The following is a 23828-nucleotide window of genomic DNA, read 5'->3' as shown; positions in this document are numbered from 1 at the left end:
AGGGGACAACTTCCCAATGTAGGAATCCTGAAGGGAGCAGTGAGGGATCAACTGAACACAGTTTCACACTGTAAAACTGAGGCAATCGATGGAGCCAACAAATTGTAAAGATTAAGTAGTAGGAAGAACCCAGGAAAAAATTTAACCAGAGAGGCCAAGACTCGTTCAGAAAGGAGTCCTGGACGTGCACATCTGAGACTCTTGGCTCTTCTCTCCACCAAGGCAGTTCTGAGGTCCAAGTCAGAGCCCAGGTGAATGAAAGTAGAGGCCGTATCACACATTAGGTTTTGTCAGAGAGAAAGGAAGCAGGACCAAAGGAGACACGCGCTCATGGCGAGCGCTCCTGAGGGGCTACAGGGAAAGCCTCATCAGTGGGCCCAGGTGCGCATGGCAATGACACTATCACTGAAAACAGCCTGTTGATGTAACAGATTCCTGGGGCTCCTTAAGAGGTTTTCTGTTTGTTTACGTTTCAAAATCCAACAGTTTCATGATGACGTTCCTTTAACTTTTGTCCTTCAGAAGCAATAAAAGTTTTAGAAGAAAGCGGTAGACGAGGGAGACCTTGAAAGGTCGAAGTAAGTCATTGGTTTACTGCCAACACGACTTTGAACAGGCATCTTGTTTGACAGTTTTATAGGAGCTGGGGTGGAAGTAAACACCACAGATCTGATGTGGAACATGTTTGTTACAGGTGGTTTATTGGTGTCGAAAAGGGCTTCAGTCACCAGGATAAATTAGTCCTAATGACTGGCTGGTAAAGCTGCTGATGGGATGGACATGCTAAGAGATGGAGACTGGGAGATCGTTTACAGCTGAGACCATCATTTACACTTTGGGCAGAAGGCTCTGAAAACCACTGCAGCCTTGGAAATGAGACCATTAGAGTGCTAGTTCATCAGAAATAAGAGACCTCATGAAGGGACTGAAATGGTTGAGGCAGCAGAATTATCTGACGTCACAGGAACGGCTTGGCAAAGCTCAGAGCAATTCCAAACGCCAGGGAAACACTCCGTGACTGGGAAAACAGCTTGCGGTATTTTAGAAAAGAGTAAAAATTCATTTTCGTGAGTCAAAAATAAGAACTTATATTTCAAGACATTAGAGCAACTCTCTTCCTCTCACCCACACCCGCCCCGTTTTATTTCTGGTGAGGGAGGGATGCCGCATTCTATCCTGGGCAGCAGAGCATTTCAAGGCAAGAAGGTACTGCTGGTGGCAATGCTTCCCTTTGAAGCTTAATTCCACTGTAGTGAATTGTGATGCCCTCAAATGCTCAGAAGAAACGCCTGGAAGCCTACATCAAGCAATTAACACAGAGAGGTATTTTCCCCTTTTATAGATGCCATCGAAAATACCTTCAAAGAAAATAGCCATAAGCACTGAAAGCACGCTGTGTCAGAGCTTGGACTGTCATGTTTGCTGAACCCATGAAAATGCACTGATCCCTAAGAAGGTAACCTGTCTCTCTTCCCTTCTCTAGGTGGGGAGAGAAAAGGTAGGAAGACGGTGTGAGATCAGAACTTCCTGTCACGGAAAGAGTGACAAAGGCTACTGAAAGAAAAATGCCTCCTGTGCACAATTTCCCCTTTACTGGCTGCATTAGCAGGAATGTTCTTATATCAAGAGGAGACATGTGATTTTACAAGAGACCTGGACTTTGAAAGAATGGCCTGGACCCTCTGGAGGTCAGACAGTTGAGTATTTGTATTAAATATCTGGGTCTTAAATCTGCGCTCTTACCTGCTAATCCTGAGTTGAAAACCACTGTGGGTGAAGACGTCCCGGGCAGCGGGGGTGCAGAGGGAGGAGGGGGGGGCAAAGGGGGAGCCGGCACAGTCTCAGCTGCAGGACCAGGGAGGGGAGGCGGGGGCGGAGGGGGAGGCGGGGGAGGGGGAGGGGGAGGGGGAGGAGGGGGCATAGGCGGCGTGGCTGGACCATTTCGCGCTAGCAAAAGAAAAGAAACAAATTGACTTTGAAAACAGGGGAAGGGTTTTTCCTGCAATATGCCATGTGTACATAAAGGACCTGAAAACAAACACTGAGGAGGACAAAGGGTTTTTTCCCCAAAGACTACAAAATGTCCTCGGTGACAAATGGGGAGGATTCTGCGCCATGTGTGAAATGAAGACGTATACCCTTCATCTCAAAAGGTAAAAAGTTCTTAGAATCAATCAATAAAAGAACATGCCAACAGAAACAGACAAAGGACATAGATGAACCGTAGGTAAAAAAAGAAGTACAGATATCCCAATGCTCTAGCTCAGCTCTCTCGCCAAGGCTTCTTACCTGCTTCAGGTGCGTCTGACGACAGAGGCAGGGGTGGGGGAGGAGGGGGCAAGGGTCCCGAGGCAGCGGCCCCCGTCACTGGTCCCACAAAGTCACCCACCGCCACTTCAGACCCCGTGGGCAACATGCCAGAAGCCACGACCGGCAGGATGGCGATGTCCCCATCTCCTTTCTTCTGAATTTTAATGGTCCCTTGTTTCTCCAGCTCATGAATCTTTTTTTCTAGGGTAGACTGTCTTTGAATGGCTTCTTCTTTCTCTTTGACCATTTTCCTTAATGTGTGAACCTGGGTATTTGCATCTTTGTAGATTTCCTGCAAAAAAGCCCATGGTCAAGAGTTGGCCTTCACGTGACATTCATGCCTATTACCGTTAGATTGGCAAATTGAGGATAAAGAAAATAACAAAAAAAAAAAAGGAAAAAAGGAAAAGGATACTTATATATATATATAGGAATTCTATGGAACTCAGCCAGTCCCGCTCGTTATCAATTGTTCACTGGTAATGCATGCAATACATTCTAGCAGTTGTTACTGTTGAGGTAATTCTTTCCATTAATAAATACAGCTAAGTCAGTTTTCCCCACAGGTGAAGAGGAACAGGGCAGAGATGACCCAAAAATAATTTTATAGCTGACTTTGGAATATCCTGAGGGTATTCTGGTGGTGCAGCATGTTTCCTTTTCACTTTTGTTAAAATTCATTTGTTACTCCTAGATACATATCAGCTAACAGTAGACAAAAGCTCCCTAAATCAGACTTGGACAGAAGTCAGACTGGGATTAAAAATCTGCAAATCATGGAATAATCCACTCATGAGTAACCAGGGGCTGACTGTTTTGAATGGATTTCTCTGGCCTTCACAATGCCCCCTTGACCAAGCTCAGGACAGCAACTGCTGTAACATTTTCCCTTTTGTAATGCAGTTCACAAAACAGGCCAATGCTTCCCTCCACTAATTCCTTATTTCTGTCTAGGTTCTTCGCAGAAAACAAAGAAGTTACAATTTTCAATTCAAAGGCTGTCCCGGTTCCTTTTATAAGGGGTCCACAGAGGTTCCTGTGGAAGGATTTTATGGAACTCACTTGCTGGGCCTTACACACGTGATCTCTCACCACAAACCTCCAGCAGGTAGGGAAACATTCTTCACACCCTGTCTATTATTAATAATCTTAGAGTCTGAACTTGAATTGAGTCCATATGCTACGACTCTGTCTCGATGGAGTGCCAGAAAATAAATTTCCTAGAGTTAACTGTAGGACCTGTCAGAATATCAAGCAACACACACAGACATGATAACCATCACATAAAATGTGCCATATCATTAACGGTCATGTAAAGGCAAGCCATTTGCCTAAAAGCCCTCTAGGCATTTTGATGTGTTTATGTTCAAGCACATGGACGGCACTCCATAAATACCTGACCTGTAAGGTAAAACAATGCTAAAGCCAAACAAAATAGCTGGAATTATCTGATAATAAAATGGATTGATTTTGCTTTTGACTTTTTTCTCTTTCTCTCTCTCTTTTTTTTTTTTTTTTTTTTTTTTGGTGAATGCCAGTAGGTCTTGTCTATGTTGTGATTTCACCGTTTCCATGGCAACTGCCAAACCTGGTTTCAAGCAGAAGCAAAGCAAAGAAATATGAAGAAGTCCAAGTCCTAAGAAAAATAAATAAGTGGCATGAATTAAATCCATGCTGTGTTTTTATTTCCAACCAAATGGGTGATCCACAGAATTCACTCAGACTCATCCAGATGGGAAAATACTGTTGCTCCCAAAACCTATGATAAGGAAGTAATGAAGCCCCAGCATTTGATTGCACACACATGTGAAGACATACCCTAACTATGTGTACTTTTCATTTGAGTTTCGCCTCTGAAATGGTTCCAGTAAGTATGCCGCATCCATGCCTCCCTCTGCTGTGAACATACGCGGGTCCCATCTACTAGGCTAAAGCTAGAGACATTCCCTGCAATGCCCACCTGGCGTGGCTGCCATCATCACACTTACCCGAACAACATCCAGCTCCTTGTTCCTCTGCATGAGCTGCTTTTCCAGTTCCACGATCTTGGACATGGCTTCATTCTCTGTGTCTTGCAGTTTTTCCGACAACTGTAAAGTTTTGAAAGGGAACATGTGTCACAACAAAGGATCATTCTCATCAGGTCCTTGGTTTTCAGAAAGTGTAGCTCAGAGACCACTAGGGGCCCAGCAGAGTCCTGCATGTGTTCCCCAAGTTGTTTTCTGGAAATGTTAATATTTATAAGATGGTGCTGAACACATACTTGTTTCTAAGAGGAATTCATTTACAAGGGATCCTTAATAAAACCCATAAGTCAGCTCCTTAGTGTTCTGACATACACAGTGTGTCTTTCTCCATTTCTGCAGGGGCCAGCAAGGGTAGAGAACAGTAGGTGAGGGAAGAGGATGAGTCACCTTTCCCTCCCTAAGAAAAGGTCATTAGGCAAAAGCTTTTGAAAATTGTTGACCCAGAAAACTTGGTTTTGTTGTTATAAGTCACCAGTTGAAAAAATACTACTGCTTGTTTTGACTCAAACTATCCAAATAATAAAAGTCATTTTGGAGGGGTAGTTCAAATAAACAGGTGGTTACTACAATAGCAGGTTATGTAAGTATGGTCATGCAATGCCAGCTAAGGATTCAGAGAAAGATGGGGTGAGCCATGAGTGAAAGTTACTTTTCACATAAGGCTCTAAAATTGGGCAACTTCTGATTTCTTACATCTCACTGAGAATAATCACACATAAAGAAAATCAGGGAGGCAAGGTGAGGAGGAAGAGTGGAGATTTACGCTGACCAAGTTCAGAATATAATATAAATATTTTAAGGGAAGAGACAAAAAGAGAAAAAGGAAGAGCCTATAAATGCTCTCCCTAAGCAGGTACCAACTAAGTCAGCACAGCACTTACAAAGGGAGGGGTTTTGGCAACTTGGCTAAACCACAAGCCATGAAGATGCCCCTTTTCAGACTGATGGGAAAAGAGGAAGGACATTAAGCACAAGTAATGCTCTTAACTAAGAAAATGCAGAGAAAAATAAATGGACCGTTCAAAGAGAAAAACCACATCCCTCCAAAAAGAGACAATTCCTTTCACAATCAAGGACACTTTCAATCAGAATTCAGTAAAAGGATGTGGTCCTCACAATGTCTGGGTTTTAAGACACACCATATTCCTGTTCATTATACTGAGAGGACACTTCTTGAAAGAAGAGGATATATGGGAAAACTTGCTGATTTCAAATGCTACTGTTGAGATGAAGCTATTTAGAACTTGAGTACCCATGAGGCAGGAAAGTGAAGACCCGCATCATGCGGACACTAGATCAGCCCGTCCACAGCTTGCATGGACACATTTGGTACAAGATGACTCACATTCAGAAGAAGATATTTCTTCACCAAACTGACATATTTTAGTTGCATTTCTCTTCAGGTAATGCCAATCTTCTAACTCTCTTGTACTTATAACTAAGGTGGCCAGGAAATCTGGACTCAGCAGAAACTGAGCAGTGAACGAAGGCAACGGGTTCCACTTAGTTGTAAGTAACATACCTGCCTTCGTTGAAAGAGCCCAGAATGGCTTCTGATCGCTCTCTAGCTCAAGTTGCATCTCATTCCTAGACTTCAAATCCTTTCATTCACTGCCATAAAAGCTAACATCTGTTCTGCCTTGCACCTAGCTGAAACGTTAGCCATTTTTCTTTTTCTGAGAGGTAGTTACATGAGAGATGTTTTCTTCCAGTTCTTCCACCCTCTCCAAAGCTGCATTCTTGGTTTCCGCGTCTTCCAGCAGAGCTCCCACATCAAACACATTGTCCAGGTAAGCCTGAATCTGTACCTGCAGCTTGTCACTCTCAGTATGTTTCAGCTTCTAAAAATCAAAATGCAGGAGAACGTGGTGTTAGCATATCTGTGGAAACACAACATAATTACCCAAGAGCCTACATGTTTTTGTTTGTTCCTTCCAAGAGAGGTTTTTGTTGGTTGGTTGGTTGGTTTTTTTTTTTTTGGCCACGTCACGAGGCATGTGGGATCTTAATTCCCCAACCAGCTATGGAACCCGGGCCCCTTGCATTGGAAGCACTGAGTCTTAACCACTGGAGCACCAGGGAAGTCCCCCAAGAGAGGGTTTTGTATCTCATTCTCCTTAAGAGAACTCTGGAGTAACCATCTAAGAGGGTACCATCAGATTACTTTCTGGTGCTTACCCTCTCCCCAATATACACACATTTCCTCCCTAATCCTTCCTGTAGATATATTCCCCATGCAGATATATTCCAACCTAAAACATTTTTGATGCAGGTGAAATCAAGATAACAGAAAAATCAAAAGGGAACAACAGTCACAAGTAACATAAAACTTGAGGGGTATCTGTGTGGTAGAGGAGATTAGAGTGGGTGGTATCTTGCCTGGGTAGTGATGGTAGTTCCGGTTGAGGGTGAGGGGTACATGGGAGTCGAGGAAGACACTGATAGAGTATATTAGACTTGGGGATTATTTTAGCACTAGTTCCTAGAACCCATCCCCCCATAATTACTTGGCTAAGACACTCCCCCAACATGAGAAGCTCAGGGCTCCCAAAGCACAGATCAGGAACCTTTCCCCCATTCACTGCATTCTAGGGCCAGGCATCCCAAAGGAAGTCAACTAGCTCTAAGGTAAAATTAGAGGTCAAGTAAATCAGTCAATCCTTCTTACAAGGAACGTAAGTCATGTCTTTCCCTGGGGAGCAGATGAGTGGCTAGAATAATATCTGGCACATGGATGACGCCAATAAACATTTACTGAACAAGTCAATGATGACGTACAAGGTTGGGTTTTTGTAAACTAAAGAAGCATTTATATATTATATGCTTATGTTATTATTCTTCTAACCACTTCTATCAACGTCCGGAACCAACAGACCAGGAAGTTAGAGAAATACAGAGTTTTGGGAAAAAATCAAATTTTTAAGAGGAATTCTACTCTACAAATAAGTTCTCAGGAAAACAGATTTTCTCCTAGGTCTAATCTAGAATTCTACATCTTAGCTGTCTTGAAGAGAGTATGTTCCATCTTAGTTTATGAGTCAGAACCGAAAAAAAATTTCTGAACAAGGGCAAAGTCTAGAAAAGAAAATGAAGAAGCAGCTTAGCGGGATTTTTCACAAGATTCACAGTGAGTAACAGGCGCTGATGTTACTACCTGTCATTGTATCCTGGCGCCTGAAATGAGCTCTGTGCAGCCACAACAAAACTGAACTAAACACCATTAGGAATACACCCAACTTTCATTCAAGTATTGCCACTCTCAGGGCATGTGGATAAAGAGAAGAGAGGAACCCTGATTTCAAAGCAGGAACAAACTGTTGAATACAATATTCTGTCAAAGGTATTAGTCATCCTTTAAATAGGAAAGCAATTCAAACAAACTTTTCAATGGAAATCTTTCATGGCTCCAGCTGAGTAGAGTCTTTAGACAACATTAGGCCAGTCTACTCAAGGGCAGCCCAGCTGGTCTGATAAACAAGGCCATGAGCTGAAGAGTAACCAACTCTGCAACTCCACTTTGCGATAAACTGAGGGTACCGCCTGTGTAATTCCCTGGCTTCACTCTAAAGGAAGATGGGCAGGTGAACTCTGGAGATGTTCAAGGGAAGTACTTCTATTTTCTTCACTGTTAGAAACAGGCTTGAAACTGAGGTCAACAATTCTTGCCCTATTACTAGTGGCCTTTCAAATTCAAGTGGATCATTCCCTACACAGAAGGGAAAACAAAAGCCTGAGTCAAAAGACAAGGGCACATCCTGTGCACACACAGCTACTTAAGTCTGTTTATGATTTTCACATCAACTTTGTTTTTTAGGCAAAGAAGTTCAGGGAACTGGCTGAGCACTTCCGCAAGGGAGCAAGAGAAAGAGAAACTTTAGATTCCTCTTCTCTCAAGAACTAAAAGCAGAATTTCTAAAGACACAAACACGTTAAGCAGAATTTAACAGCTACATGAGGAAGTCTCTAGTGTCCACTTCCTCATTATTTTTTGATGCTCCAAGCATTTATTCATCACTCTACAGCAGTCTTGGTTTGACTTTCTCTGCCCAGATGGAGTCCACAGAGTAACTAAGAATGCACATTGCCCAACAGCCCGGATGAAGGGTACAGTGAGACTTGACCCAGACAGAGCTCAAAAGCAGAGGAAAGCTGTAGCAAGGCTCTAAGAGGTTATTTGACTCCAGTACTAAAAGGCTGCTGGCAGAAGACAACGTAAGGCCCTAGGAGGTCTGCAAGAATCCAGCTTCTCTGGCAGATCACATTACTCAGATTGGTTCTTTTAACTAGCACTACAGCACCTGACTGCATGGAGCCTTAAGTGTTCTTTGGTCATTATGGAAGTGCATTTCTGAGGGTAGGCAATAAATCAAGTCTCATATTGGAACGAAAGGTTACAGCTATACTTACATCCAAGTATTCATCCAGGCCTAACTTGGTAAATTCATATTGGAGGTGAACTCTGAAATTCATGTCTTCTACTGAATGGACTACAATATTAATAAACTGCATGGAGGCCACCTGAAATGAAATTGTCAACAGGTTAGATGAGCTCCAAACTTGTTTTCTCAGTTTAATCATAGTCATATATTTTCAATTTCACAAATCTAAGCTCACTTACCAATTTCCTTTTCCTTTGTTTCATTGGGTCTTTAAAAATATTTTACAATTTTTAAAAATTCAAAAGTTATAGAGGTACCACAATAAGATACCATTTCATATCCACTAAGATGCTATCATCAAAAAGAAAGATAATAACAAGTGTTGGCAAGGATGTGGAAAAACTGGAACCCTCATCCACTGCTGGTGGGGATATAAAATAGTGCAGCCACTTTGAAAAGCTTGATAGTTCCTCAAAATGTTATTCAGAGTTACTGTGTGACCCAGCAATCCCACTCCTAGGAATATACCCAAGAGAAATGAAAACATACATCTGCCTAAAAATTTGTACACAAATGTTCATAGTAGCATTATTCATAATAACCAAAAAGTAGGGGGAAAAACCCCCAATGTCCATGAACTGATGGATTACAAAAATGTGATTCCATTCATGTGAAATATCCAGACTGGGAATATCTATAGAGACAGACAGTAGGTTAGCAGTTGCCTAGGACTAGGGGTGGGAAAAATGACCGCTAATGGGTACAGGAATTCTTTGGGGGCGGGGGGAGGAGGCAGCAAACGTTCTAAATTAGATTGCAGTGATGATTGCACAACCCTACAAATACGCTAAAAATACACTGAACTGAGCACTTCAGATGTGTAAGTTGGATGGTATGTTAATTGTATCTCGCTAAAGCTGTTTTTAAAAAGTCTTATAGGCATATACAACACACTCAGTTATTACCAGTACATTGTAGAAATGTGATAATTATTACAACGAAGAACATTTAAATCACCTGTAATCACACCACGAGGTAATCACTTCTAAAATGTTACTGTGGGCCCCGCCATACCAACAGGACAGTAACAGAGCTTCTGACCCATCTTTCCATTTTAAACAATCAACCAGTTTCTATTCCATAAAAGCCTTGGATTTGCTACACTCTCCCACAACTGCATCAGTGGCTCTGATCTGCCACAGAGAAAACCAGTCCCCAGCTCAGTAAATAACAGAACAGAGTTTAACGTATCTATTTTGTTTTCAATAGGGACAGTCAGTTTACTTACAGTGAAAATATCTCACTAATGCTTTCCCTCTACGGTTACCCAGAGACTTGCAAGGAGGTATGACTGTGGGACCCACATTCACACTTACTCTGAAAACTGCCTCGCTCTTCCTCTCTCCCCCAAACCCCACTTTTTTTATCTTGTTTAAATTGTTTTTCTCGAGTTCGATTCTTCTTTGAATATATGTTACCCATTGGGTATCTGTGGAAGATGTGTAAACTCTCTAGGTTACATGAGGAATCTATCACCATTTACTAAAAAATTACGTCAGGTGCTATGGCTCAATAAGCTAAAAAAGATTGTCACTTTTTTGTTTTCTTTTGCCCACAAAAAAAAAATAAATACATAGAAAGGCCTTATGCTACATTTGAAGCATTTATATTATGTTTTACATGGAATATGTTGTTAGGGAAGTTGTGCAACTTAATTGCATTCCCAAGACAGTTTAAGAAAAGCCTCATTTTCTGGAAAAAACAAATATGTCTAGATTTTGGCATCTTTCCATTTCTCTTCTAAAGCAGGTCTAAGTGATCTATGGAGTGTTATACTATGCCGAAGAGGCAACTATTTGCTAGATGGCACATAACTCGAGCACATAGTATCCATATACTAACAGCCTCTAAATAAGATTCTCCAATGCATGTTCATAGGAATAAATGAACCGACAGGAAATATGCTCTCATTTGTCAACAGTGCAGGTGTTGTAAAGGGCTTAACATCATTATAATTTCAGTAGAAACTCAAATGGCAGAGAGATCTGGTAGGTATGATAAATGAGTGAAGTGGGCCGCGTGTAATACAATAGGGAATGGTGTGGACTGTGACAGACTGGAAAGGCTATCTTCACACTTAAGGAACAGGGACAACTTGGCTCCAGCAGCTGATACTCTACGAACAGGGACCTAGCGTTTCCAGAACTTTTTAGTTCTCAGGAAAATCAGAAATCTGTAATTTAAGGCACAGTTTTCAAATTTTTTAATGGAAGGACATCACTGTCAGACTAAACTCACAAGCCTGTATGTATGTTGGCTTCAGCCTGGGAGGCTCCAGTTTGCAAGGTCAGCTCTAAAGGAACAAATAAGTTCCCCCTATGAAGGCAGAGGAAAGATCCTGGTCAGGTGAGCCAGGGCATGACTTCTTTACATATTTGCCACCAGTGCAAATGTTAGCCTTAAACTCTCCAAAAAAATCCCAATAACAAGAACTAAAAGGTCAATGTAAAAGTATTCCTTGTTTCAAATTTATTTTTTACCTTTTGAAAAAGTATGTATACATATGCCTTATGGAACAGAAAAGCTCTATAAAAGATTTCAACCGATACTGATTTGGGAAGGGGCTGAGGACTAGGAAGTGTATAAAATTTGAGGACCCAGAAAAAATTTTTCATATAAAAGGGTTAGAAATCTGCAAAGCTATGTTCCATGTTTTATAATCACTGAAGCAATTCAAATGAAAACTGCCTGGCATCCCAAGCACAGGTTTTAGAAGACTTGACGACAGAAGAACTGAACGGAATATCTGCTCCAGGCTAGAAGGGATCTGGGAAATTAAGCCCAAGTAAAGAATCTCTTGGGTCCAGAAGTTTCCAAGGTCAACTGAATTAGGTCAAAGAAAGCACACCTGGGTGTACTCAAGGGTAATCTGGCTCTGGAAATTCTCTACAGTGGATTCCACCTTCAGTCCAGGATTAAGATTTAGGTACATAGATTCAGAAGTGCTCAAACTCCTTTTGCTTTTTGTACCTGAAGATGACAGTCCTGCTGCTGAATCACACATTTTTGCACGTGATTTACCCTGCTAAGGAGACCTGCAGCATGATCACGCCCTCACAGAATTACCAGAGCAGGAAATCAGGGAGAAAAAAAAAAATCACTGCTATGTATTAATTTGGGGGATATACACCGTCAGTTCTACAAACCAAAGCACTTCAGTCTTTGAGAATACAGTCTGGAGAAAACCACTGGCTGGGGTGTACAAAAGGCAGAAAGGTTAACATTCTTGGTTTCTACTTTAAGGATTCTTATGAGCACTATTGACAGCTAAAGCCGGCTCTTGCAGGCATTTGTGCCAGGTGTTAACTTCCTTTTCCCAAATGCATGGCTTCACCCTTTGCTATAAATACAGTTGACCCTTGAACAACATGGGTTTGAACTGTGTGGGTCCACTCACACGCGAATTTTTTTCAATAGCAAATACTAGGTACTACACGATTCACAGTGGGTTGAATGTGTGGATGCAGAACCATGTAAGCAGACGGCCAACTGTAAGTTAACAGGCGTGTTTTCCACCGTAGGGAAGGTCAGCGCCCCTAACCCCCCGCATTGTTCAAGAGTCAACAAGAGTACTGTAATCAGTACTTTTGGCCTTTACTATAGTGTATACATATATAAGAATAAAACTGCAGATAAACGCCATAAAGGTAAAATACAGATTAAAAGAGCAAGTCTAAATTGGATCTTTAGCATATTATACTCAGTTTCCTATCCTTTATAACATATAATACATAGGTATGTATAATATATAAATATAAATGGATTTAGGAAATAACTGCTAAAAACTGAGTTTGCTTTATTGAAAGTAGTACTGAAATAACTCACCATAAAATCTATGTTATTGTCCTCATTTCTGAAATGTTCCATCAACTTCTCAAAGCGTTGTTTTTCTCCACAAACCTGAAACACACATTATCATCATGCATGTGAAATTCCAAACATAAGCACTCCAAAATTAGATGCAGAAATTTTAGCATTAATAATTATTTCCAGAACATGTATTTTTTTTTCCCCTCTCTCGCAGGCTATTTACTTCTCTTCCTATAGTTAACACACAAACAGCAAAGTGAGCCAGGACCAAAGCTCACCCTTGGTCTCTCTTGCATGTTCTCTTGCTATTTTGAAATCCATACCGAATGTGCTCTTTTTTCACTGGTCATCTTTGTTTGTCCCACCAATCTTTTTAGCTGGCATTCAGAATCCCAGACTGTTGCTTATGGTTACAAAGAAAAAAAAAAAAAAAGACCATACTTTTCCTTTTTACAAAAGTACTTTTGAAACAGACATGCTAAAAGATTTTAATAATTTTGTATTTAAATTCTTTGAGAAGCAGATTCAAAATGTTCATATCATGTCTAACCAAATCAAATAATTTTAAGCATAAACTACAACATAAAAACTCTGGGAGGCTATCTAACCCATTCAAGGTGGATACAGAAATTTGCAGTAATTTGTAAAGCAGCACTCCAGAGGCCTGAAATACACACATTCAGCTTGAATTAATGCTTTTGCTGAACAGGTGAAATAAGCAGATAAAATACTGTGAACTCCAGAGCCCCAAGGTACTCTGCCTATACGTGGAATTAAATACATGGAGTTAAGAACACAGAGTCAAAGAAAGATTTGTACCAAATAATGACTCTCTGGAGACTTATGCCCCAAAAAAATCAAAGGATGAACTTTAATTCTTTCAGTGTCCTTGTCTACCATTTTTGGAACAAAGTCCTAAACCCATTGGTTGATTCATTCCACCTTCAGAAACTATTTACCTGGACACCCGTGGGCTTCTTGTTATGTTAGTAAGACACAGTCTCTAGTCTTAACATTTTTTGTGAATTTAATCCAGGTTTCACATGCTTAACGAAATTTTCTGATTCCCTTTGTGGTCTTAGGAATACTCAGGCCAATCCTAAATCCTAAAGATTTCTCCTAAAACGATATTTCATAATGCTATAATGCAGCCATTTAATTCTGTCATGTTAAATTCCGTGTGTGTGTGTGTGTGTGTGTGTGTGTGTGTGTGTGTGTGTGTGTGTGTGTGTGTGTGTGTGTGTGTGTGTGTGTGTGTGTATACACATACAGACACATACATTTTGGTGAAGAGAATGTCCAATGAAGGTAGGAATTTTATGTTTTGTTCCTTACTCTATCCTCAGCATCTAGAACAATGCTTAGCATGTTGTAAATTCTCAATATTTGTTGAATTGCACTGAATAGAGGATAAACAAGAAATTATGTTAAAATACTCCTTTCCATTATGGTTTATCACCTGATATTGAATATAGTTCCTTGCACTACACAGTAGGACCTTGTTGTTTACGCATCCTATGTATAATAGTTTACATCTGCTATATTCAATATCCGGTGATAAACCATAATGGAAAAGAATATGAAAAAGAATGTGTATATATATATAACTGAGTCACTTTGCTGTACAGCAGAAATTAACACAACATTGTAAAGCAACTATACTTCAAAAAAATAAATTAAAAAAAAAGAAAAAAATACTCTTAACGAACGGGTGAATGACTTACTACTACTCTCCATGATGTTTTAGAGGGAAACAAGAAGCCTCAGATCTCCGTAGCCAGGGACTAGGAGTCAATCTTTAGTAGCGGTTCCTGTGCCTTGACCGTGTGCTGGGAATGCTAAAATGAGCAGCTCCCACCTTTGAAGGACTTCTAGTCTCAAAGCAACTTAATTTTCTCAACAGATTCAGACCACAGTTTACTATATTCTGATGACAACTCCCCATTTATCTATACCCACCTAAACAAAAAATAATTATAGAAGATAGGAACAGTGCATGGGCCGGGTCTGGAGGAAGGGAAGGAGGCTCTAGAAGGCAGAGTTTAAAGGAAAGCCTTTAAAAGACATGTGTGTCCAATCCCACCCCAGACAGCCCAATGCAGGAGGCCCAGGTGGAGCTGGGGTGACATGGGCAGGTACATTTGCAAAGCACTACAGACCATTCTGATGCTCTGCAAAAGCTGAGAACCAGAGATTTAAAGGATGCCATGTTCAGCCCCGGGGCCCACCAGCCCCTCTGGAAAATAGGCACAGGTTCCTGGAAAAAAAGGCTTGTTGAATGGGGCACGGAAGTGCAGGACCAGCTCCCTAGACCATGACATCAGTCACATCTTGTGCCCAAATGCATACGTGTCTCTAGCCTGCAAAAAAAAAAGCCCAATGGGTGAAAACTGGCAAGGCTTGGTATAGAAAAGGTTAGAATTACAACCTAAATTTTCTTTAAGAGAAACCTCAACATAAGAACTTGTTTCCCAGCAGGACAATTTACTTCAATCTGTTTTGGGAGGTGGGCAGTGACAGGAGAAAGGAAGAGAGGTGCTTCTGGACGTGGGGACAGCTCCCAGCTCTCCTGAGAAGCAGGCTGGGATTAACGTGCTGTTGAGCAGCTAGGCCCTCACTGAACCAGGAGAGGCAGCAGTCATCAGTGAGCAGTGACGATGAAGACAATTCCGAGGAGGGCAAAGCCTTCCACATCAAAGAACGTCAGAAACCTGCAAAGTACCCTGGGGAGTCTGGGGCCCTCAATTTATGGATGAGACTGACACCCAGGCAGATCAAAAAACTCCAACTTGACGAAACGTCCACACGGAGGTTAGAACCGGGTCCCCAACTGCCAGCCTGATGTTCCTTCCCTCACACAGCCCAGAATGTTCAGATAAACATATTCAAGATGATAGTAAAAGCACTCCAGAATTATCTGAGACACCAACAGAGACGGAAAATGTTATTATTGAAAACCGCAATCAGTGCTCTCTTCGGCAGCACATATACTAAAAACCGCAATCAGGGACTTACCGGGTGGCACGGTGGTTAAGAATCCACCTGCCAATGCAGGGGACACGGGGTCGAGCCCTGGTCCGGGAAGATCCCACATGCCTTGGAGCAACTAAGCCCATGCGCCACACCTACTGAGCCCGCGCTCTAGGGCCCGTGAGCCACAACTACTGAAGCCCGCGCACCTAGAGCCCGTGCTCCTCAACAAGAGAAGCCACCACAATGAGAAGCCCGCGCACCACAACAAAGGGTAGCCCCTGCTCGCCGCAACTAGAGAAAAGCCCACACACAGCAACGAAGACCCAACGCAGCCAAAAATAAAAATTAATAAATAAAAAAAAAAAAACAAAAAAAACCCAATCATTCCATCAGGCATGCACGTGATGTCCGTGCACCTGAATCTCCCATGGAACTTCTAAAAATGGACGATTCTTAGGGTCTAAATCAGGACACACTGAATGAGAATCTCCATGGTTAGAACTAGGAATTTGTGCTTTTAAATAAGACTCAGATTTGTTGGACCAGCATTTAGAAACCAATGGCTTATACAATATTAGACTAGCTGATTTAACCCCCAGCCTTTCTGACTACCAACTGTAAACTGGATAGCTACATCATTAACTCCACAACTCATTCAACTTCCAATTTAACTACACAAAAAAGAAATATAGTTACTATAACTGGGTGTCATAGGAATGCAGCAGGGATTGGCCCACTGTCCCTGCACAGGTACAATGAATAATAAGGTAACTCCCAAATAATCAGGGATTGTGTCCAGGACATTAAGGAAAGTGGATTTTATATAGCCGAGGAAAGCACATGTGGGCAACAACAGAACTACTCAGATTGTTAATAGAAAGAGATGGCATCAACTCCAGAACAAGCAATATTAGATTAATTTTAAGCTGAATTAAGATCCCAAAAGTCATAGTACTAGCCTGGTAGATAGGAATAGACATTAAGAGGAGCCTTGAATATATGCCTTTCTTTAGAAATCCCTCATTCTGTCAACAGACAAATGCATGCTGAGAACATGTGCTATGAAACAGAGTATTAAATATCTTTAATCTTTAAAAATAATAGACTTAAATGTCTTCCAATTTACAGCTCCTAGGAACTTGGTGAAAAGGATCCAAATACATAAAACAACACGTTGCCAACATAGATGCCAGTTTGGGGAAACTGTGAAAGATTGACCACTCTCCTCATCCACAGTAAGAACTAGAAGGGCCCCTCCTATCAGCTCCACCAAGCCCTTCTCTGTAAAGGTTTAGACTGCTCAATCTCAACTAATGAATTCAGGGTGGTACTTTCTGACATTGTTCTACAGGAACAGCATGGATTCCCAGGGCCCCCTTCACTTCTGCTGGGGAAAAAAAAAAAGGAAGCATACGAACAAGATTCATATTTGTTTCTATCTTACTTTAGCAATCATTAAGCCAGAGTATACTACAATCCCACAGGAAATGGGAAGATGTGTTTGGGAAAGGTTGGTAAAAGTCGTGTCCCACATCAAAGGAAAGTTGTCCTAGCTCATACAGCTCACATCTGGACCACCCCTGCACACTTGTTTCAAATAAGATCATCATGGATGAACACGCCTCTTCTCTCCTTTGAAACTGGCCTCATTTAGAAAACCTGATGAGGATGAAAGGAACAAGACACTGATCCCCAATTATTTTCCGAATCTACACAATGGCCTTCGGGGGGGTGTTCTCAAGGCCTTCATCAAACGTACAGGAGAGCCAGGAGCATGTTTGCATGTATATATTAGTGTACATTATAAACTGCTGCATATAACTTCCATCTGCCAACAAAGACCAGACAATATATGATCTGAAAACTTTCAAGTAAAACAACTGTACTATTGCAATTGAAACCTGTCATTTCTTGACTCTTCTCTTCACTGGTATTTCTCATCCCCCCACTAGCTTTGACATCGGTTTCCTATATCAATAACAAACTCCTATATCACTGGAGTAGGGAGGGTAGGGAGTGAATTTAAGAGACACAGCCATAGAAGGCTGAGCAGAGACTGGAGAGAAGTCTACTGCATCAGGAATTAGACTTCCACAGCCAGGGCCACCAGAAATCAAGTCAACAAGGCAGAAAGAAGTATATGCTTTGGAAAAGCATATATTCTACTGTAAACTTAAGAGGCACCTTCATGTATAAATCATTTATAAATCAGTCTCATGTGAATAAATTCACTGACCCTAATTAACACTAGGTCAAGTGAAAACACTCAGGCTGGGATCGATCCTGGACCACTTGTCTGCAAACACAGGCACACATCTACCCACCCCTGTGGGGTCCTGCCTAACACATCCAGCCCTCTTTGCACCTTTAAGCTCTAATACTGGTGGGGGTGATGGGATATGAGGGCAGAAATGAGTCTATGTGGAGTATTAAACAGGGGACCATAAAACCTAGGTTACAAGTCATGGTACCACCATTACCGCACTGTGAGCTTGGGCAATTCCGTGAACTTCCCTGGTTTTCACATCCATTGATTTGAGAACCTTAGATTATACTGTTGGTTGTGAAACCCTTTTCTAGGAAGCTGTAAGGGTTACAGAGGAAAGTGTTGGGGGTTCCAAGGATGGTGGGGCACCGGGGATGGGGGTCCTGGCAGGGGCAGGAAAAGCACAAATAAAGTTCTTGAGACTTCTATCCTCATTCATCCAATTCTGCTTTATTATATTGAGTTGCCTGGTAAGATTTCTTCTGGGGGACAAAAAAGATTCATTGAATGTTTTCATTGCTAATAAAAGTTTGAAAAAAATTCTCTCACTCGGTATCTTGAAGCTCTAAAATTCTAATCTAGTCATGGCAATATAACATGATATTCCCAAGCAGACTGGCCTGGAAGCTCTACACAAACCAAATTTAGAGAGATGCACTCGGCTCTGCAGGCCCTGAGTACCAAGCTTGAAGGGCAAAGCCCTATCTCACGGCATCTTGGCTCACTCTGCTTGTGAAGTGGATAAATCCTGCCCTGCCCAGATAAAACGGGCCACACCCAAGGCAAGCAAGATACATTTTCACTTCAAGGAGAAATGAAGCAAAAGCACAGCTCCTGTGAAAAACAACTCAACCCTGTTCTCCAACATCTGTGAAAGACATTTCTGACCAGTGTCCCAAAAAACCATATGGATAAACCGGAGGCTCTGGATGCAAAAGAGGCAGTGGCTTAAAGCGTCTCTAAAGGTGGGCAGAGTTTAGGGGATGATTTCCCTAAAGGCTAACAGCGGAGAAAAGATGGTTTTACAAAAGCCTTGTAGTAAAGAGTATTATCTTGCTAGCCAGATGTTGAAATGAACAACAGACTGCTGTCCTTCAGCCATCTCTCCGTCCCCTTCAAGGTCAGTGACTGTCTTTGGCTTCCCCCGGCAACAGCTCCAGGGTACCACACAAAGTCTGCAGCCAGACTGAGGCCTGACTTACGAGGTGGCTATAAAATATGCTTCAGGGTTACTTACATAAAAATTAAAGGCCCCTCACTTAAGTGTTTCCTTCTTGCCCTGTTGCCTGGCACCTGCCTCAATACTTTCTTTTTCTCTTCTCACAATAGGCCCCTATGATCCGCAGGGCTCCCTTCAGGAAGGCACCGTTTTAAAGGCACAGTCTATTATGACTGATTAGACTACCCCTCTCAGGGCCTGCCAGGGAACAAAAGTTCCGTTTTCTTTTTGGGGCCACATGAAGTGAACAGTTATTGCACCGTTAGTCCTAGGGGAAAGCATCTTTTACCTTCTATCAAGAGTACCAGCAGTCTATGGATTACTGACGCCATGATGGCTCAACAAAACCACTTTTCTGGGGTGTCTGTGGTGGTTGGGGTCTATTATCTTTTCCCCCGAGGTGACTAGACATTTCAAACACAGACACTGTGTGGCTGCCGTGACAGAGGCCGGCCACTCCGACCTGTTGCTGGCTCTCCCGTCTCCTTGGGATTTAGAAGCGGAAATGTTCATCAGATTGAAGCATTCTGAAACAAAACAACCTGATCTCACCCCACTGAAATAAAAACTAGCGAAAGCTAAACAGCAATGTATTCTACAATGGATCCTGCCTCCTCCCTCATAAATTAATAAAACATTTTTAACAATCTTGGGCTGGCAGACATCTGATTATGAACCAGAGGCTTCGTCCACATAATGCTAAACACCCTCATGAAAACTTCAGTTACTTTTCCAGATGTTTCCAAATATCCAGATGTTTGGCATCAGGTACACAAAGCATCCAGATGACTGTTTTACTTCCCATGCATATATTTTGCTGTACTGAATAAAGAATCCTGACATAGAAGCAAAGGGCTAGTAAAATCCCCAGAGGATAACTTGTTGACACACCACACCTTAAATGAGAAATGCATTTTTATCACTCCCCTTAAAAAAAGATGGCCTTCATTAAATTCTAGAGAGTAAGGCTCCACAATACAATTCCTCATCAGTGACCTCTTTCGGAAATATTCCTAATGTTGGACTTGAATCTCTCTGGCTTCACTGCAAGACTCACACCTCTTGGTCATCAGTAAGGATACAGATTCTTACAAGGCTTCTATTCCTACAGGAAGGCCAAAACACCTTCTAGTTCTTCAAAAAAGGCTGGTTTTTAAATTGGTAAATGACGAAGGCCTTCAGTCATCTCTGGGACAACAAGCAAGTCAGATCCCTCAACAGTAGAAAAAGGTCTATTTAACATTGCTTTATTCCATTCATTTTTTCCTCTCCACTTTGCCCTTTGAACGCATACTCAATTTGGTCAAGCAAGGCAAGGGAGGGGACACAATGACACATTTCTAGTGGTCATCACGTGTTCTCTAAACCATAGCAACAGCACATGGTAGGAGCTGTGTAAATCCTGTGGCATTCCCACCACAGACCTTGGGACCTGCTCAGGAGGCAAACGTCAACCCATGCTCTCCTCTTGCATGAATCACAACAAATCAAATTAAATCAAACAAAGATGTGCTAAGAATTCAGAGCCCTTGAAGACAAGGACTCTTTGTTTGCTAGATCAAAGACCTCAGTCCACAAATAGGCAAATGCCTGAAGTTTGTCCACTGCTCCCTCCTAACTTGCATTTCACATCTCTTCTACTTTCTTCTGTGCTCTGCCCCAATTCTGGGTCTTCATCAGGAGGACCCTGCTTTTAGCTTCCTGTAACCACCTCCACCCGGCCCAAGGTGACAGCAGACAACAGACTGGGGCAGCAGTTCTTAAAGTGGGGTGTTTGAACCCTGAGGGCCCCTGACACCCCATGACAGGGTCTGTGAGATCAAAACTATTTTTTATAATAATACTAAGATGTTACTTGCCTTTTTCACAGAGTTAACATTTGCACTGGTGGTGCAAAAGCAATGGGAGGTGAATAAAACTACTGGTGCCTTAAAACAAATCAAGGCAGTAGCACCAAATTATATCAGTAATCACTGTATTCATCACAGCCATGCATTCTCAGTTATTGTTTATTTTTTTAATTTTTAAAATTAAAAAAAAATTTTTTTTATATTTTGGCCGCACCGCTCATCATGTGGGATCTTAGTTCCCCGACCAGGGATCGAACCAGCATCCTCTCCATTGGAAGCATGGAGCCTTAACCACTGGAACACCAGGGAAGTCCCTCAGTTGTTTTTTTTAAAAAGCCAGTTTCACTTAAGAATACCCTTGATAATGCAATAAAAAGCATTAATTATATTAAATCACAACCCCTGAATACACACCTTTTTAATATTCTATATGAGGAAATGAGATCCCCGCATAAAGCACTTTTGCTGCATATAAACATATGGTTGTCTTGAGGGAAAGCACTTCTGTAATTGTTCTAGTTGCAAGATTAACCAGCCACTTTTTCGTTTTTGCTTGAAAGAAGGACTGACTATTTAGACTCATATGCCTGGTTGTTATTTCCTTCAAAAATCAATGAAATGAACCTTCTACTTTAAAGGAAACAATTGACAATATTTTCCAATGATAAAAATTAAGCTTTCAAGAAAAAATGAGAATTTGAAAAACTTGTATCCGCCATGAGCTTAACACAGCTTCCTAATTAAAGACTTTTCTGATAAGATTGGTGGCAATAATAATGAATGTGATTTTTAAAACTACTGCATTATGAAATGTGTCAATACTTAGATGATCTGGATAATTCAGTGAATTGCTATTTTCCAAGTGACCATTGCATATTGTTATAAAATTATGCATACATTCGACAAAGTGGAAGATAAGCAAATAAATTTTAATGGAAGAGAGTGTAAGAAGTTCATTAATATGGTTTCAGATTCTACTTTGCAACTCACTTTTAAGACACTACTACTTATCCAATGTTTGTATAGTATCAAAAATGAATATCCACTATTATCTGAAAATGCTGTTTAAAATAATTCCTTCTCCATCTGCATATTTTCATGGGGCTAGATTTTTTTTGACTACTTCAACCAAAACAACACAAGTGACTAAATGCAGAAGCAGACATGAGCATGTAGCTACCTTCTATTAAGCTAGACTCTAAAAGATGTATAAAAATATAAAATAATGCCACTATTATAGACTGAATTGTGTCTCCACAAAATTCATGTTAAAGTCCTAACCCTCAGTTCAACTCTATTTGGAAATAGGGCTTTTAGGAGGTAAGTAAGGTTAAATAAGGTCATAAGAGTGGGGCCCTAATCCGATGGGATAGGTGGCCTTATAAGAAGAGGAAGAGAGATCTCTCTTTACACAGACACACCTAGAAAAGGCCATCTAAGCACACAGACAGAAGGTGACCATCTGAAAGCCAGGAAGACAGCCATGCTGGCATGGGGACTTTCCTCCATAACTGTCAGAAAATAAATTTGTCGTTTAAGCCATCCAGTGCACGGTATTTTGTTATGGAAGCCTGAGATGACTCAGACAACCACTATTCTCACTGATTACTGGTTTCTTTTTTTAAGTTTTAGAGAGCAGGTGTTTTTTTAATAGAAAAAGTTAACATGTAATGAGTTTATTATGTTATTTTAAATGAAATTAAAAGTTTATCAAAATTTTATTTTAATTTCTAATATGGTAAATACCAATGCATAACTTGCATTAACAAAAACTTTTGGGGGTCTTCGGTAATTTGTAAAGATGTAAAAAGGAGTCCCGAGGCCAAAAGTGTGACAACTACTGGACTAGAGAAGCAGCCTCTTTATTTCTACAAAGACAATAAATTCTGTTTTTTTAATTTTTAAATTTTATTTATTTTTTTATACACATCAATTTTATACACATCAGTGTATACATGTCAATCCCAATTGCCCAATTCATCACACCACCACCACCCCCCCGGCGGCTTTCCCCGCTTGGCGTCCATACGTTTGTTCTCTACATCTGTGTCTCAATTTCTGCCCTGCAAACCGGTTCATCTGTACCATTTTTCTAGGTTCCACATATATGCGTTAATATATGATATTTGTTTTTCTCTTTCTGACTTACTTCACTCCGTATGACAGTCTCTAGATCCATCCACGTCTCAACAAATGACCCAATTTCGTTCCTTTTTATGGCTGAGTAGTATTCCATTGTATATATGTACAACATCTTCTTTATCCATTTGTCTTTCAATGGGCATTTTGGTTGCTTCCATGACCTGGCTATTGTAAATAGTGCTGCAATGAACATTGGGGTGCATGTGTCTTTTTGAATTATGGTTTTCTCTGGGTATATGCCCAGTAGTGGGATTGCTGGGTCATATGGTAATTCTATTTTTAGTTTTTTAAGGAACCTCCATTCTGTTCTCCATAGTGGCTGTATCAATTTACATTCCCACCAACAGTGCAAGAGGGTCCCCTTTTCTCCACTCCCTCTCCAGCATTTGTTGTTTGTAGATTTTCTGATGATGCCCATTCTAACTGGTGTGAGGTGATAACTCATTGTAGTTTTGATTTGCATTTCTCTAATAATTAGTGATGTTGAGCAGCTTTTCATGTGCTTCTTGGCCATCTGTATGTCTTCTTTGGAGAAATGAAAGACAATAAATTCTTAAAATCCAAAACTTGAAGAAGCAAACAAATGGATTTCTAATAGTAAAATGTCTTGCAAGATTGTTGGGAGTCAACCACACTATATAAAGAACAACTCATCTGCCATCTCTCCATGAAGATGAAGTCACACTATTCAGAGACAGGATAGGTTTCTCTATACAGAAAAGAGCTCTCCACCAGTTTACAAGGTAGGAAAAAAGAAAAAAGACTTTCCTTCAGTTCTTATGTTTAACAAGG

The 23828-nt window shown here is 41.1% G+C and overlaps 1 protein-coding gene across 7 annotated transcripts in view; it reads right to left on the bottom strand.

Annotated features, from left to right (window-relative positions):
- The window catches only part of FMNL2 (formin like 2), a 307250-nt gene that overhangs the window by 22922 nt on the left and 260500 nt on the right, over positions 1-23828 (bottom strand). For all 7 annotated transcript variants that reach the window (XM_036858445.1, XM_036858442.1, XM_036858443.1 and 4 more), the window contains exons 10-15: positions 12602-12676; positions 8745-8855; positions 6029-6178; positions 4299-4400; positions 2290-2602; positions 1744-1947 (exon numbers count right to left, since the gene is read on the bottom strand). In XM_036858445.1, coding sequence (XP_036714340.1) covers positions 1744-1947; positions 2290-2602; positions 4299-4400; positions 6029-6178; positions 8745-8855; positions 12602-12676 — 955 coding nt within the window. The remainder of the gene's footprint in view (positions 1-1743; positions 1948-2289; positions 2603-4298; positions 4401-6028; positions 6179-8744; positions 8856-12601; positions 12677-23828) is intronic.

The sequence above is a fragment of the Balaenoptera musculus genome, chromosome 7 (assembly GCF_009873245.2).
Source record: "Balaenoptera musculus isolate JJ_BM4_2016_0621 chromosome 7, mBalMus1.pri.v3, whole genome shotgun sequence".
Taxonomy (NCBI): Eukaryota; Metazoa; Chordata; class Mammalia; order Artiodactyla; family Balaenopteridae; genus Balaenoptera; species Balaenoptera musculus.
The sequence above is the reverse complement of the archived record's forward strand: the minus strand, read 5'-3'. Positions and strand labels throughout refer to the sequence as shown.